This window comes from Jatropha curcas, chromosome 2, assembly GCF_041381405.1.
Source record: "Jatropha curcas cultivar XTBG-Jc1 chromosome 2, XTBG_Jcur_1.0, whole genome shotgun sequence".
NCBI lineage: Eukaryota > Viridiplantae > Streptophyta > Magnoliopsida > Malpighiales > Euphorbiaceae > Jatropha > Jatropha curcas.
In genome coordinates, this window is record NC_143152.1 from 33,106,562 (window position 1) to 33,119,707 (window position 13,146).

A 13,146-nucleotide genomic window follows, 5' to 3' on the forward strand; every position below is an offset into this window, starting at 1 on the left:
TACTTATGACCCCTACATGGTTTAGGTTTTCTTTGTTCTCTATACATTGTTTTTGGTTCTCTTCTCAAAGACAACATCTAGTCACCCACTTGAAGCTTGTCCCTCGTACTTTTGAGTGTTTTAAGTTCCATGCCTTATCACCAAAGTCATTTTCACATTGTCAAAGCTTCCTCAACTTTCACATTCTATCTTAATAAACCACTACTCATACCCCTTTGCGAGGGAAATGCCATTGGGTGTCTATGAATCGGAGACTTGTATATATTTATGTGTTTATGTCGAAGCCTTTACAGAGGGTTAAGTATGCCTTTTATGGTCCCATTATAGCCCATAAAGGTGCATTCCCTCTCTGCAAAAGCAAGAGCAAGGCTACGTACATCAACTCTCTTCAAAGCCCACAAATACGAGATGTTTCTTATCACCGGGGTAGGTGGCTGGGAGCGGAGGTTAACTGTTTATCGTATTGCATGCGTAATTTAGTGAGTAAAATTTGAAACTTCATTCCTTTGCTTTATTCTCCTTTTCAATGGTGGTTTTCATCAAGGTTATATGGAGTTTTTGAAATTAATAGTTGTTTAAGATCCTAGCAACTATTTGATTTTACCGAACGAGTTGAAGTAACCATCATTGAAGGTCAAAAAGCTTCATTTAACCTTCTATTAAGAATAATCTGACAGTTCAAATTTGAAATTCTGAACTTCTCATATTGAAACTTTTTATAATGATGCATAATCTAATTTACATATCGGTTTAACCCAAATTACTCAACACTGATCAATAATGTCCTGAGTTAGAAACTGCGGGATGCCTTCCTGCAAACAAGAAACTGGTGGGATAGTAAGTGTCTGTACAGCCCCAAAAGCATTCCAGCAAAAAGGGTTAGCCATAAATTCTCCTTTAGCAGGAAGCAACTCTATGTCAGACAATATAAGATCAGAGCAAGGAACTGAATCACTGCAAGCCAAATGAAAAGCTGGACTTCTAACATCATATGTACCCTTAATGTTTGAGTACAAAATATCAGAAATGTAAACTGCACTTGTTTGATTAGTACAGTTCTTGGTTTGGCAGTAGTATTGATCTATAATAATAGGATTCCGGACCGTGTCCATATGAATATTGTTGAATGTGACTTTAGATACAGAACCATAACCTCCTTGCCATGTTTTGATCCTAACACCATTATCAGAATGCTTAATAACTGAATCTGTCACTGTTATGTTCGAAACACAAGCTCGCGAGTTGCGAATCCCGAGACTGCCAATGCTGTCACAAAATCAACTTAAAAGGCTTGAAATCTGCATTTTTCTTTTGCAAAAGTTACATATATTGGAGAAAAAGAGAGAGAGATGCTAACAAAGAATTGAGCATTAAAAGTTCTGGTCCACCATAGGTGCAGCTAACAAGTTGAAATTTTGAAGAATAGGGTTTTTTCTAGCTAGAACTGCCAAACTTTTGTGCAGAACTTTTTTATAGGGAAGTTAGTATGAACAACTGAAATTACCTTATTCCATGACTTGGACCACATGTTATGTTCTTTATATCAACATTATGGCAACCAGCTCCAATTGAGATGCAATCGTCTCCTGAGAACATAAAATTGAAATTTAGAGAAGAAATATAAGGTGAACTTTTGTTCTGTTTATGAGGATAAGCCATTAGAATTACCGTTGGATACTACTGAGTTATATATATGAACATTGTTAGTGTTCTCTATGTGAATTCCATCTGTGTTAGGACTTAAAGCTGGTGCTTTAATGTTAAGCATTTCTACATGAATGTTCTGGCAGTTATCGAACCGGAAATGGAACTGTGGACTGTTCTTCATTTTAAGTCCTTGCACTGTCAAATTTGAGCTCATGAAAAATCTTATGGCCTGCATTATAAAGTGAAATATGAAAATTTTACTAGAAAGACATAAACTTTTGAAACAAAAGAAACAATATTAATGTTATACTTACAACTGGGCTATCACAAGGACCAGGATGTGCATTACTCCCCTGTTTTATAGCATAATATGTTAGTTTAGCATCAGTGTAAAATGGCGTTTTTCCTCAAATACTTTCAATTTTTATATCAGTGTAGATTTTATATTTCCAAATGCAGAATTATTGTCTAAAATGGCTTACTTTGTTATGAGGCTTGCAAGGAAGCTTCCACCATTTCTCTCCTTTCCCATCTATGACACCTCCTCCTTGCATTAACATTTCATTGATTTTGTAGAAGATCAACCAATTTCTTTTACTTGCATTTTTTGGCCATGATTCAGGGCCATCAGGTGGGATTATAGTTCCATCAATCTTGTCATTATTGCAGCAAAATAGCAAAATTTAGTTTCAATGTCATTGGAATCATTTCCAACAGGGTCGGAACAAAATTAACTAAAAAAAGAAAAAAGATACTCGGAGTTCAGTTATAGTCTTTTTTACCTGAAACACAAGGCCCCCTTTACAAGGTCCAGCAAAGATAGTAGGAAATATCAAGAAACTATAACCAGCAGGAGCAAGAAGAACCGAAAACGCTGTCTGGCTGCAGGCAGCATCCCAAGCCATCTTAAAGGCTTGTGTATCATCTGATTCACCATTGCCGACAGCACCAAATGATACTACATTGAAAATTTTTCTAGTAAAACTAGGAGCAGGTGCAGGTGCAGGTGCAGGACTAGGGACACTCGAAATGTATGGACTCGCAGGCAGAGGAGCAAAAGCAGGGGCAGCAGAAGGTGGTAGCCAAATTTTAGAGACTGTATGCAAATTTTCTTGTCTTGTAAATGCATAAAATCTTCCCTCAATGGAACTGAGGAATAAAGATGTTAAAAGGAAAATTAGAGGTAATGTCATGGTTAACATCAGCTTTCAAGTTGATGGGGTAATGTAAAAATGAAGGTAAAATACTAAGGTATTTATAGAGGAAAAAAGGTTTCAACTATGACACTATGTACTATGGGCGGAAATTCGAATCGGATTTTTTGTCAAATCATATGCGTACTTACTACTAGACTAAGCTAACATAGAGTAGTCAACTTTGATATCTATAGGTTTTGGCATATTTTGTAGGTTTTCATATTCAAGATTAGTAGTGGTTATAGAGATAAAGAGAAGCAAGGCACCCACGTTCAAGGAAGTTTGAAAAATCAGTATATAAGACTTTGAGGGTATGTGACCGCTAGAAGCACTAAAACAAGTTGCAAGCAAGCAACAGGGAGGGTCTCAAGTTGGAGAGAAGGAAATATGAAAAATACTACAATATCATTTACATGTTGAAGTTACTTTTTATACTAACAGTTACTAGTGGAAGCTGCTTTTGAGAGCATATATTTTAATAAAGGCATCAAACCGACCGGTTCCATTTGGAGAGTGGAGAACGAGCATGTTCATGAATAAAAGGAGTTTTAATTTATTTTTGAGTGAGGTAAGGGAATAAGAGGATGTTAGTGGGTAGTGAGTTCAACTAATAAAGACGCTTAATTTGAATTTTTCTTATTTTATTTTAGTTTTTTTTTTTTTTTGGTTTCTTGTAGCGTATGTATTAAAACAATTCGTTTAAAACCAACAAGGTGTTAAATAGGCAACCTCAATTTCCATAGGTGTAAGAGCACATATTCGATTATTGGGAAAAACATTACAGAAAATCTAGTAATAATGACCTCATTGCAATAAAATCAATGATAAATTCAATGTCATAATTGAAATTAACCCAAATAAAAGAGAAGGTCAAAATAATTCCAATGCCTATCTATCTATAATATAAATAAATCTTGAGATTTAATTCAAGAATGTCACATTGATATTGATTTTTCATAATTGGTTTTCTTTTTGCATTGAGGCATGGATATTCCACTAGATACAGCTTCTTGTATGCATTCAATTTTTTCTTTTTCTCTTTATTAGTATTATTATTATTATAGCTGAGTTAATAGAAAGTAATCATTAAACTTTGCAGAAACTCAAGTGACTGTCCAATGGCTTTTATTTGAGTTGGTGTTATCATTTTTTTAGCTTCTTTTGTTCACACCTCCATTCACGGCATGTCCACTTTGCTTTGCCTTTTGTGTTGACGAAGTGAGTTGATTTTTAACATTTCTACCCAATTAAGGTTTCAGAATTTGTACAAACCATATAAAAATTATATGTGTGTGTGCATAAAAATAGAGGGTATTATCTGCATATTGAAAAGTGGAGGTGGAGTGGTCTGGCCATGAAAGATGGATAATGTTCTGGCCAAAATGTGTTGGGCGGCTAAACATGATTAGACATTAATTAATTATTGGGCTCCTAACAAAGCATCAAGTGAAATTTACTTCCATTAACTTAAGTGAAACACTCTAGAAGGTTGTCATCCTTTTGAGCTTAGAATAATAATAATAATTATAATAATAATAATAATAATAATATATTTTCAGCTTTAAATTGTAATTTACTTTTGATATTAAAACAAACAAATATATTTTTCAAATATATTATGTTTGATAGCCTCTAAAATGAGAAAGACTATTTATAAAGGAAAGTTAGTTGTGTTTAGGGTTTTATCTCTTAAAAAACCCCATTGGGTTTTATCTCTTAAAAAACCCCATTCTTTTGAGAAATAAGGTTGTATATATATACTTCTTTCTTAGGTCCTAACTCAATATTCTTTTAGGAAAATATATATGTTTCTATTTAGGAGTCCATGCCAAATATCAATTTAGTCTATATAATTATTGGAGATTTATATAAAAATGACAATTTGATCCCTGATAAATATTTGTATTCTATCAATATTATTATTTGATTTAAATTTACAAAACATATAGAAACAAAGTATATTCATGACTTCCATTAAAATTGCCTTTAACCTTATAGTATTCAGCAACAACTTTTCATGTAACTTTTTGTTAACTATAGTGTTTAATAACATAGCATTTATATTAGTGTTTAAAGGTTGAGAGAGCCAATTATGAAATATTACTATCTTTAAAAGCAAATAGCTAATTTTGCCGGAAACACTCTTCTTTTAACTAAAGTCAAGGGTTGATTTTATTACACGCAAGAAAAGGAAATACAGTAACTATGCAAATCTAGAATTATACTTATGCTTGTATATAGATTTCACAAAAGACAAAATCACCCAACTGATTTTTATCAGGATTATGCAGCTAATTAGATTCCTTAAGAAAAATAGAGAGAGAGAGAGAGAGGTCCTTTTCAATCCCAAAATCTAAAATCCTAGATAAGGTAGATGTTATCTAACCTGATTTGGCTAATATATTAATTAGTTTGAGCTATGCATATCCAAAGTTCTAAACCTAAAAACTTCAAATTAATTTTAGAAGAAAGTGTTTCTTTGGTGCATGCAATAATTTTTTACTATCATAATTTTCCCATTTCCATTAATAAAGATGAATGTAACTTTTGCACCAGTAAAAGCATTGCCGCTTTGAATAGTTTGACTAAGGCACAGAAATAGCAAAACATATAAAATTACAAGTCAGAGAAAATAAATTTAGGGGAAAAAAACATTTTATTTAGTCAATTTTTTCATAAAATAGCTGACCAGACCATAGTTTCATAAAACTCAGTTTACCATTCACACTATATATGTCCTTCATACATAATTACATGTCAAAATTTTTTGTTAAAGATCCATAAATGGCAAATATTTCTTCAAATTCTTCTCCAAACTTCATGTGGTTAGTTAAAGAAGATATTGAAGTTGAACTAATAAGTGAATCTTCATCAAGAAAATCTTCTTCAATTTGTAGTGAAGATGCTAATTCTGTGATAAGTGATGGTGTTGTAACATTGTCTCAAGGCAACATAGCACCCACAAGTAGTACTAGATCTACTAATAAAACGCCTATATTCTCAGGCGGGTGTCGCTGGAAATTTGACATAAGATAGAGAATGCATCGCCAGAGACGGCTAGGAATGTTGCACTAAGAATGTATGCGAGTATGAAGAGGCATGGATTGAAAGAAGAGGCTGCGGAGGCTTTTGGTAGAGAAGATATAAATAAAGAAGAGGCAGAAAAGATGAACGAGGAGCTTCTAGACATGGATTATTTGCTAAAAGACGGTTTTGTTAATTATGTATGTGACATGGCAAAAATTACACCACCTATTCCGCAACAGGTAAGTAATTACTTAATAGAGATTATTCCTTTAATTTTATGGTAGGTAAAAGATTACCTCTAGTAACTTTGACTGTTATATTCATAGCTTACTATCTTGTGTGTAATCTTTTTCTTTAATTTAGGGGGTAACTATTACAAATGAAAAACCTAATTGTGATGATGGTGATGAACCTTGCAAGGCTAGGTAGATTAGAGTGTCTCAAGGGAAATATTGAGTGAAGATGCAACCATAAGTTGAAAAAAAGAAGCTATCAAAGTCATGGGGGGAAAACCTAAAATTCTTAATCTAAATTCTTTTTCAATGTCAAATTCATCTAACCAAGCTGTACAAAAACTTCACAATTCATGAACAGTTGCTTCTTTTGATTTCCAATCTCATGGAAAAACTTTTCACTCTGCTTAAGCTATTCCACTGTCAGGTTAGTTTAATGATAAGGGACCGGATGAACCTATTTTGTTTCATTTTCGATAGAACCGATACAACTTTGATTTCCGATATTATCTGATTAGAAAAGATGCACATCCAAGCACAAGTGGAACCAAACACAACTAACTACTATGTGTTAGTATTATATGAACAAAACAGGTAACTGATGACACCATAGTGACAAACAAAATTGCATTGCCATTTGACAACACAGACAAAAGAGAAAATATAAGTTAGTTTGTATATGATGACCCACGTATTAAAACAATAAGTTAATTGTGAGAAAACAAAGTGATTAGTTATTAGTATAAAAGATAATAAAAATGTGATATAACGGACCTAACCCCAATCCACGAAGGGAAGAGGCAGATACCCGCCCTCTGGAGGAGGCTTTAGTGATGGAGGCAGATTGCCCCATGGCATTCCCATGCTATCTCTCAACATTTCACCTGCGAATCAAGGTGAGAACAAAACCAAGTGGCAAAATTAATAAGAGATAAAATGAAGATGAAAACATTAAATAAATATAATGAAAACTATCTTCTAACATGAATATGTTACCCAGGTTCATAGCATTCATAGGACAACATCTACTACCATACAAAAATGCATGTCTACGCCATACTAATGGCATTCAAAACAGATAAACCTTGAACATGGAAGGGGAAAAAAAAGATGCAATAGCAGAAATCATCAATTAACATTCCCCCAAACTCGGCAATAAGCCATGTTGAGTTTACCTGGCAAAGAGCTTCCTCCAACTAATTGACTTCCCGGAATAAACGGTGACTGAACATTATCCATAAGGCCAGCAGCTGAACAGCAAAATCCATTAGATAAAAATAGTAACCCCATAACCCCCAAAAATTTCCACCTAAAAGTTAAAAGTTCAAACTATCCTAGGCTACATGAGATAAAAATAGTAACCCCATAACCCCCAAAAAATTTCCACCAAAAAGTTAAAGTTCAAACTATCATAGGCTACATGACACATTAATGATTCAGGAATCAGACAAAAACAATTTACCTTGAGAAGTACCAACATTATTTTGCAAGTTGTTGCTGTTGTTTGGATGCAGGTACTTGCAAGAATCCCCATAAGGACAAAATCCCTTCAAAGCACAACAAAGAAATGCACAAACCGATAACAGATAAAAGAAACCAAAAATCCATCATAGCAGAACGCAGAAAAAATAATCGAACCGATAAAATTATTTCAAAAAAGAAAAAATACCGTTTTGACGAATCGATTGCAGATCCCCTTGGCACCATCAGCATAAGTTTGACTGGGGTCTGCAGCTCAATATCAATCAAAGAAAAACGTTAATTAGCACATTGCTATCAATAGCGGACACAGATATAGAAGGATGGATATACAAGTACCTCCGGATCTAAGAGAGGCGTACCAAAGGGATTTGGCGCGGACGTGCGAGGCGCTCTGAAGATGGCGTTTACGGGCAATTGCAGTATCTTGAAATTCCTTTTCGCAGTAATCACAGTAATATTTTCCCAACGGCATTTTCCGCTTCTCTCTCTCTCTCTGCACTGCAAAGGAAAAGAGCGGTACTCGACTACTTGATTCCGCGGCTCGCCCTGTTTTTTCTTTCCCACCCTTTCGTTTTGAGGGACAAAAATGTAATTCGTGAATTAGAAGTAAAAGTCCAAAATGTTATTAGAAAAAATACTAATGCTAATAATAATTTTCCTAAAATTGAGCTTGTTAGAACTTAAAAATTTACCATCTTTTCTTATTATCTGTCTCTCACGAATATTAACCAGCAAAAATTTTGAATAGATTTAAGGAGCAAATATAGCATCATTAGTTTTAAAAATTACAAGAAATTAGCAAAGTTAAAATTCTTGTTCAGCCAAGGCTAAAATTGATGGCATGTCCATTTTCAATCACTCACAGACGCCAAGGTATAGGGACACTGACTTACTGAGGATCAGCCTTCAATTAAAATAACAGCTGAACCCCCAACATTATAATAATAATAATAATAATTAATAATCACAATGAGCAATTAAACATAAAATACATGTCTTCTAGAAATAGGATATTTGATCTTCGTCTGCTATAATGTTACAACATGTTGTGATACAGGAATAGAGTAATCAGACCACCCATGGAGGCTTGGACAAACATCAAAAACCATGTCTCTAAATCTGCTTTTACATAATAACAAGGTGATACAACAAAATCACGGAAACAGAAAGCGAACCACATAGCATAGATAGAGGGGACAAACACCATAGCTTCCATGTCAAGGCATTGCAGACAAACATTTGCCCTACATTTCATTTTGAATCATAAGCCAAGAAAAGGACATTGCTTTCTAGCATGCTCTGGTATCAATTTAGCCAAAGTCTCAGCTGCTACGCCCTTCAATTCTACATGAACAGTAGGCGCAATGTCATTAACAAGCGGTTTGAAGACAGTATTAACCTTGATACAAAGAGACTAGTTTGTTAAAAACATCCTACCATGAGATTTAAAGTTGAACAATGGTGGAAGGAAACGTCCATTTGGCAGGCGTGTGTTTGGGTCACGCAACTCATCAAAAAAGGGATGAGTCAAGGCATCCAGCTGACATAAAGAAAAACCAACACACATTCATGAATATATCCTTAGAAGTTGTATACTGAAAACACAGATCTAGAAGAAAAGAAATTACTCACAGCAGAGCATCTTAGGTTAGGAGAGTATTGCAGTAGTCTTGAAACGAGATCAACAGCTTCTGGAGGCATACGCTTGTGGAATATCTAGAAATAACAAGACAAACAGAATTTAAGAAATAATATAATTGTTTTAACACAAAGCACAAACCATCTACCTTCAAATACCTTGTGCCATGGGTGAGCTTTAATCTGAGGAAATTTGTACTCTGTATAGTTTGGGTTCATGCATTTAATTTCCTCCCTTGTTGGAGTCCCCAAAACCTGCAAAAAAATTCATGTTAGAAGAAGAAGAAACCAATAAAAAAATTTTAACTCCAAAATTAATAAAAAAAAAAAAAATTAACTCCCAAAATCAATGTACATGTTACCCAAGTCTAGAAGAGAGATACCTTGATGATCTCAACAAGCTGGTCAACTCCACTTTCCCCAGGAAATAAAGGCTGAAAGAATAGATACATTTTGTAACCTTTAGTGAGATTAGATAGCTAGCCAGCAATGCAATAAAATCTTGTATACAAACAATTTCCCACCTGTCCAAGCAGTAGTTCAGCAAGAACGCAGCCAGCAGACCAGATGTCAATAGCTGTTGTGTATTCAGTTGCCCCGAATATTAGCTCCGGTGCTCTATAATATCTAGAGCAGATATAAGATATATTTGGCTCTCCTTTTACCTGTCAAAAGAAATTATCAAACATCTCAATCTAAGTTGGCAAAATGAATAACACCCAACAGTAGGAAATAACAAAGAAAAAACAAGCATACCAAGACTTTTGCACTCCCAAAATCACAGAGTTTAACCTGGTGAGTATGTGGATTTACCTACACCAAGAAAAAAAAAAATTAGCGAACTCGAAAAAGTTATTGAATGACAGCAAATAGAAAAGCATGTGGGCAAAACGCATTGTCCATCCAAGTCCAAGTACATTATAGTCATTATTTATTAAGATTATTGAAAAGGAGATTTGTAACTGAAGCATAAGAAATAGGTTTTAGTTCATGGTGAAAAGTAGCAGAGGATTCAGTATGATTATACATACATAGTCGCCCAAAGTTAATAAATCACTAAGTAAGCATACCAAAAGATTTTGAGGTTTGATGTCCCGATGACACACTCCAATTGCACGATGGATATATGACAATGCCCTGAAGATCTGCAAAGCATCAAGAATTTGTCAATATCTAGCTAATGTCAATTATTCTGAACAATTCTTTCAAGACAGTACCATTTCCAGCACCAAGAGAAAATTAGCTTCAATCAATCCAGAGGCAAAGATGAAAATAAAGACAAACTAATAGACTAAAAGTTTCAACATTAAGACTTGAGACATAAAAAAATATTTGAAACTTTTTCATTTTCTATTAAAAAACCATAGTGATAATAAATTCAAGTGCCCAGCTCCACACCTGGTATGCATAAAGTTTGACATATATCAGTGGCATCCTTTGATTCAACTTGTTGTAGTGTTTAATCACCCGGTGCACAGTCTCAGGAACATACTCAAGAACCAAATTAAGATAAAGCTCATCTTTTTCAGTTGTTGAAAAGAAGCAGTGCTTTAAAGAGACAACATTTGGGTGGTCAAGAAGCCGCATGGTTTGCAGCTCACGGTTCTTATACCTCTTATCTTGAAGAACTTTCTTTATAGCAACAGTTTCACCAGTCTCCAAGCATTTTGCCTAAATTGAAAATCCCAAACAGATGAGTAAAATCCTCAAAAACACTGCAAATTGTAAACTCCATCATTCAACCAAGAACCATAACTTCATACCTGGAAAACAACTCCAAATGACCCATGCCCAACAACACGCTCAGCCATGTAGCTAATTGTCTGAAATTGAAGATGGACAAAATTGCTTTAGAATAAATAAGCCGTATGAAAAAAAATAAAGGGCAAAAATAATAGAGACCTCATTCAGGAAGCATTCTGATCCAATCGTGCTTGGGAAAAAAAAAAAGGGGAGATTTAATGACTCTCAATATGCCAAAAGATTTAAAGTGAAACGAAACAACTATACCTGCTTTGGCTGGCCATTCCTACCACCGATTGTTGTAACTATTATATGACCTGTCTCTGTACCATTGCCATCAACCACTGTTGCTTCCATTTCCTACCAAAATAATGTAACCTATTAGCCGGTTGCCCATAGCCAACAACTAGTAGAGAACAAGAAATGGAAGCTAAAGTAATAGAGAGATTCGCATGAAGCCATACTTTGTCATCCCTAATTTTCATTTCATTCATCTCCTCAGGTAATTTATCCACACCAGCATTATGACCACTAGCTTCTCTTAAACCAGTAGGTGCTACACCCACAGAAGCCATCTGTAGGACAAAGAAAACTGTCCTGATCTTTTTACTCTTGCACCACTTTAGAACTAAACATCTACCTGTAAGAATCAAAAAAAATTAGCAAACTCGCATGACATTTTTAAATTACATAACACGCACTATATTTCTGAGCTCACTCTATACATAAATGAAATCATCCAAAGGCAATTAGATCCAGATCACTACTATATATATCTAGCACATGTTCATAAATTTGCAATCTCTTCAGAATCGATAATTGAATGTAAAGCCAAAAACTACATGCTGTGGTCAGAAAACCGGAGTTCCTATCTCAGGGTCAAAACCATGAATCATTTACTGCCTTCTTCCAGTAAACATACTCACATTTGAGAATATCCTATTGTAATATTCTGATTTAGCAAATAAAAATTTTTGGGTGGCTTTTGGCCTAAATCAAGAGATAAATAACAAATGCATTTTCATTCTCTAAAAGCCAACATTAATTTAAAATCCATTACAACCTTTTTCCATACAAGAAAAATTATGGTGCGCTGTTAGTGTCAAATTCATTCATATAAATGGCTTAACCACAAAACCCAAAAATATATAAATACTAACGAACGTGATATTCAAACGAAAGGCAAGAACACAAACAACACTACGCAATAAAGCCACAAAGCCACACAGTACCTAACGAAAAGGTTAAAACAAGAATAATAAAAAAAGAACAAGAAAACCAATAAAATCAGAAATCTAAGCACAAGAAAAAATAAACAATCGAAACCAAAAATCCACGGATCACATAGGATCAACGAACTCGCAAAATCAAAACACAATGGCGGTAGTCAACGGGGAAAAGGCGTCCGGACTCCGGAGTGCCAAGACAACGGAAAAAAAAAAAAAAAAAAAAAAAAGCGAAGTCACTTGCCCAAATCAAAACTACAACAAGATCCAACCAGATACAAACCGATCCAAACCCAGAAATGCAATAACCAAAAAGCCCACAATTTATTTGAGAAAAATACCTAAAAATGAAAAAACTCGAATTTCAGTCAAAACAGAGAGTCAGAGGATAAAAAGCATACCGATCGAACCAGAAAATTCTGGGCAGGAAGAAGAAGCTAACGAAACGATGCCGTTCGCAGGAAGAAGAGGATCAGAAAATAGAGAGAGAGAGTGGTGGTGATAGATCCATTTTTGTAGGTTATTATGCGTATGAAGAGCTTTCGGCTTTCTCTTTTGTTTTTTTGTTGTATGTTCTTTCCTTCTTTTCCTTTTTTTTTTATTTTTTTATTCTATTATTTATTTCTTTGTGTGGTGTGCTATCTATAATGCGCTGGTGACAGTCAAAGAAGAGTATTAAAATAAAGGTAAGTAATTTTTTTTAACAGAGGAAGATAGAAAATTAGGTAATGAGAAATTATTTTTTAATAGCCAATTAACTATTTAGCCCTTAAATTTCCAAGGAGGTTCATGATTAAGGGTAAAAATTTCCGGATAAGAGTTGTTAAAATTAATAGCACAGCTAATCTTCATTGTTTGGTAAAATTACGTATTCTTTTTCTGAACTTGGTAAAATTACATATTCAGTGAAAAAAAATATATTATTTTTTAGTTAATAAATAATTTTCAACTATT

The 13,146-nt window shown here is 34.2% G+C and overlaps 3 protein-coding genes across 5 annotated transcripts; all 3 read right to left on the minus strand.

Moving 5' to 3' along the window:
- Positions 1 to 683: 683 nt before the first annotated feature.
- On the minus strand, positions 684 to 6,576 carry LOC149498672 (polygalacturonase At1g48100-like). Its single transcript, XM_012233455.4, has 6 exons — positions 2,430 to 6,576; positions 2,130 to 2,300; positions 1,962 to 2,000; positions 1,669 to 1,876; positions 1,505 to 1,586; positions 684 to 1,266 (listed from the first exon to the last, which is right to left on the minus strand). The coding sequence occupies exons 1-6, from the start codon at positions 2,847 to 2,849 to the stop codon at positions 765 to 767; spliced, it is 1,422 nt and encodes a 473-aa protein (XP_012088845.1). The 5' UTR covers positions 2,850 to 6,576; the 3' UTR covers positions 684 to 764.
- LOC105647391 (C2H2 and C2HC zinc fingers superfamily protein) lies at positions 2,484 to 8,133 on the minus strand. Of its 3 annotated transcripts, none has more exons than XM_020684654.3 (6): positions 7,922 to 8,133; positions 7,773 to 7,831; positions 7,566 to 7,650; positions 7,279 to 7,353; positions 6,878 to 6,987; positions 2,484 to 2,605 (listed from the first exon to the last, which is right to left on the minus strand). In XM_020684654.3, exons 1-5 carry the CDS (start codon positions 8,055 to 8,057, stop codon positions 6,878 to 6,880), a joined length of 465 nt encoding a protein of 154 aa, XP_020540313.2. In that variant the 5' UTR covers positions 8,058 to 8,133; the 3' UTR covers positions 2,484 to 2,605. The 3 variants fall into 3 exon arrangements, with proteins under 3 accessions (XP_020540313.2, XP_089573977.1, XP_089573976.1); XM_089717851.1 differs by lacking the exon at positions 2,484 to 2,605 and adding an exon at positions 2,658 to 2,796; XM_089717850.1 differs by lacking the exon at positions 2,484 to 2,605 and having other exon boundaries at positions 6,756 to 6,987.
- A 429-nt stretch (positions 8,134 to 8,562) lies between these two features.
- On the minus strand, positions 8,563 to 12,803 carry LOC105647389 (shaggy-related kinase 11). The gene is made up of 13 exons (XM_012233453.4): positions 12,594 to 12,803; positions 11,431 to 11,606; positions 11,234 to 11,326; positions 10,987 to 11,046; positions 10,622 to 10,894; positions 10,294 to 10,368; positions 9,980 to 10,036; positions 9,748 to 9,888; positions 9,607 to 9,657; positions 9,383 to 9,478; positions 9,218 to 9,301; positions 9,023 to 9,125; positions 8,563 to 8,929 (listed from the first exon to the last, which is right to left on the minus strand). The coding sequence occupies exons 2-13, from the start codon at positions 11,539 to 11,541 to the stop codon at positions 8,847 to 8,849; spliced, it is 1,227 nt and encodes a 408-aa protein (XP_012088843.1). The 5' UTR covers positions 11,542 to 11,606; positions 12,594 to 12,803; the 3' UTR covers positions 8,563 to 8,846.
- Positions 12,804 to 13,146: the final 343 nt, after the last annotated feature.

Excerpts from the sequence above, each read along its gene's own strand:
- LOC149498672 (XM_012233455.4), bottom strand. The coding sequence starts at position 2,849 with ATGTTAACCATGACATTACCTCTAATTTTCCTTTTAACATCTTTATTC. Across the intron at positions 2,301-2,429 it reads AAGGGGGCCTTGTGTTTCAG|ATTGATGGAACTATAATCCC; the intron begins GTAAAAAAGACT and ends AATAATGACAAG. Across the intron at positions 1,877-1,961 it reads GTCCTTGTGATAGCCCAGTT|GCCATAAGATTTTTCATGAG; the intron begins GTAAGTATAACA and ends TTTATAATGCAG.
- LOC105647391 (XM_020684654.3), bottom strand. The coding sequence starts at position 8,057 with ATGCCGTTGGGAAAATATTACTGTGATTACTGCGAAAAGGAATTTCAA. Across the intron at positions 7,832-7,921 it reads CGCCTCTCTTAGATCCGGAG|ACCCCAGTCAAACTTATGCT; the intron begins GTACTTGTATAT and ends ATTGAGCTGCAG. Across the intron at positions 7,651-7,772 it reads GCAATCGATTCGTCAAAACG|GGATTTTGTCCTTATGGGGA; the intron begins GTATTTTTTCTT and ends TGTGCTTTGAAG.
- LOC105647389 (XM_012233453.4), bottom strand. The coding sequence starts at position 11,541 with ATGGCTTCTGTGGGTGTAGCACCTACTGGTTTAAGAGAAGCTAGTGGT. Across the intron at positions 10,037-10,293 it reads TCAAACCTCAAAATCTTTTG|GTAAATCCACATACTCACCA; the intron begins GTATGCTTACTT and ends TTCTTGGTGTAG. Across the intron at positions 8,930-9,022 it reads GTTCAACTTTAAATCTCATG|AATTGAAGGGCGTAGCAGCT; the intron begins GTAGGATGTTTT and ends CTGTTCATGTAG.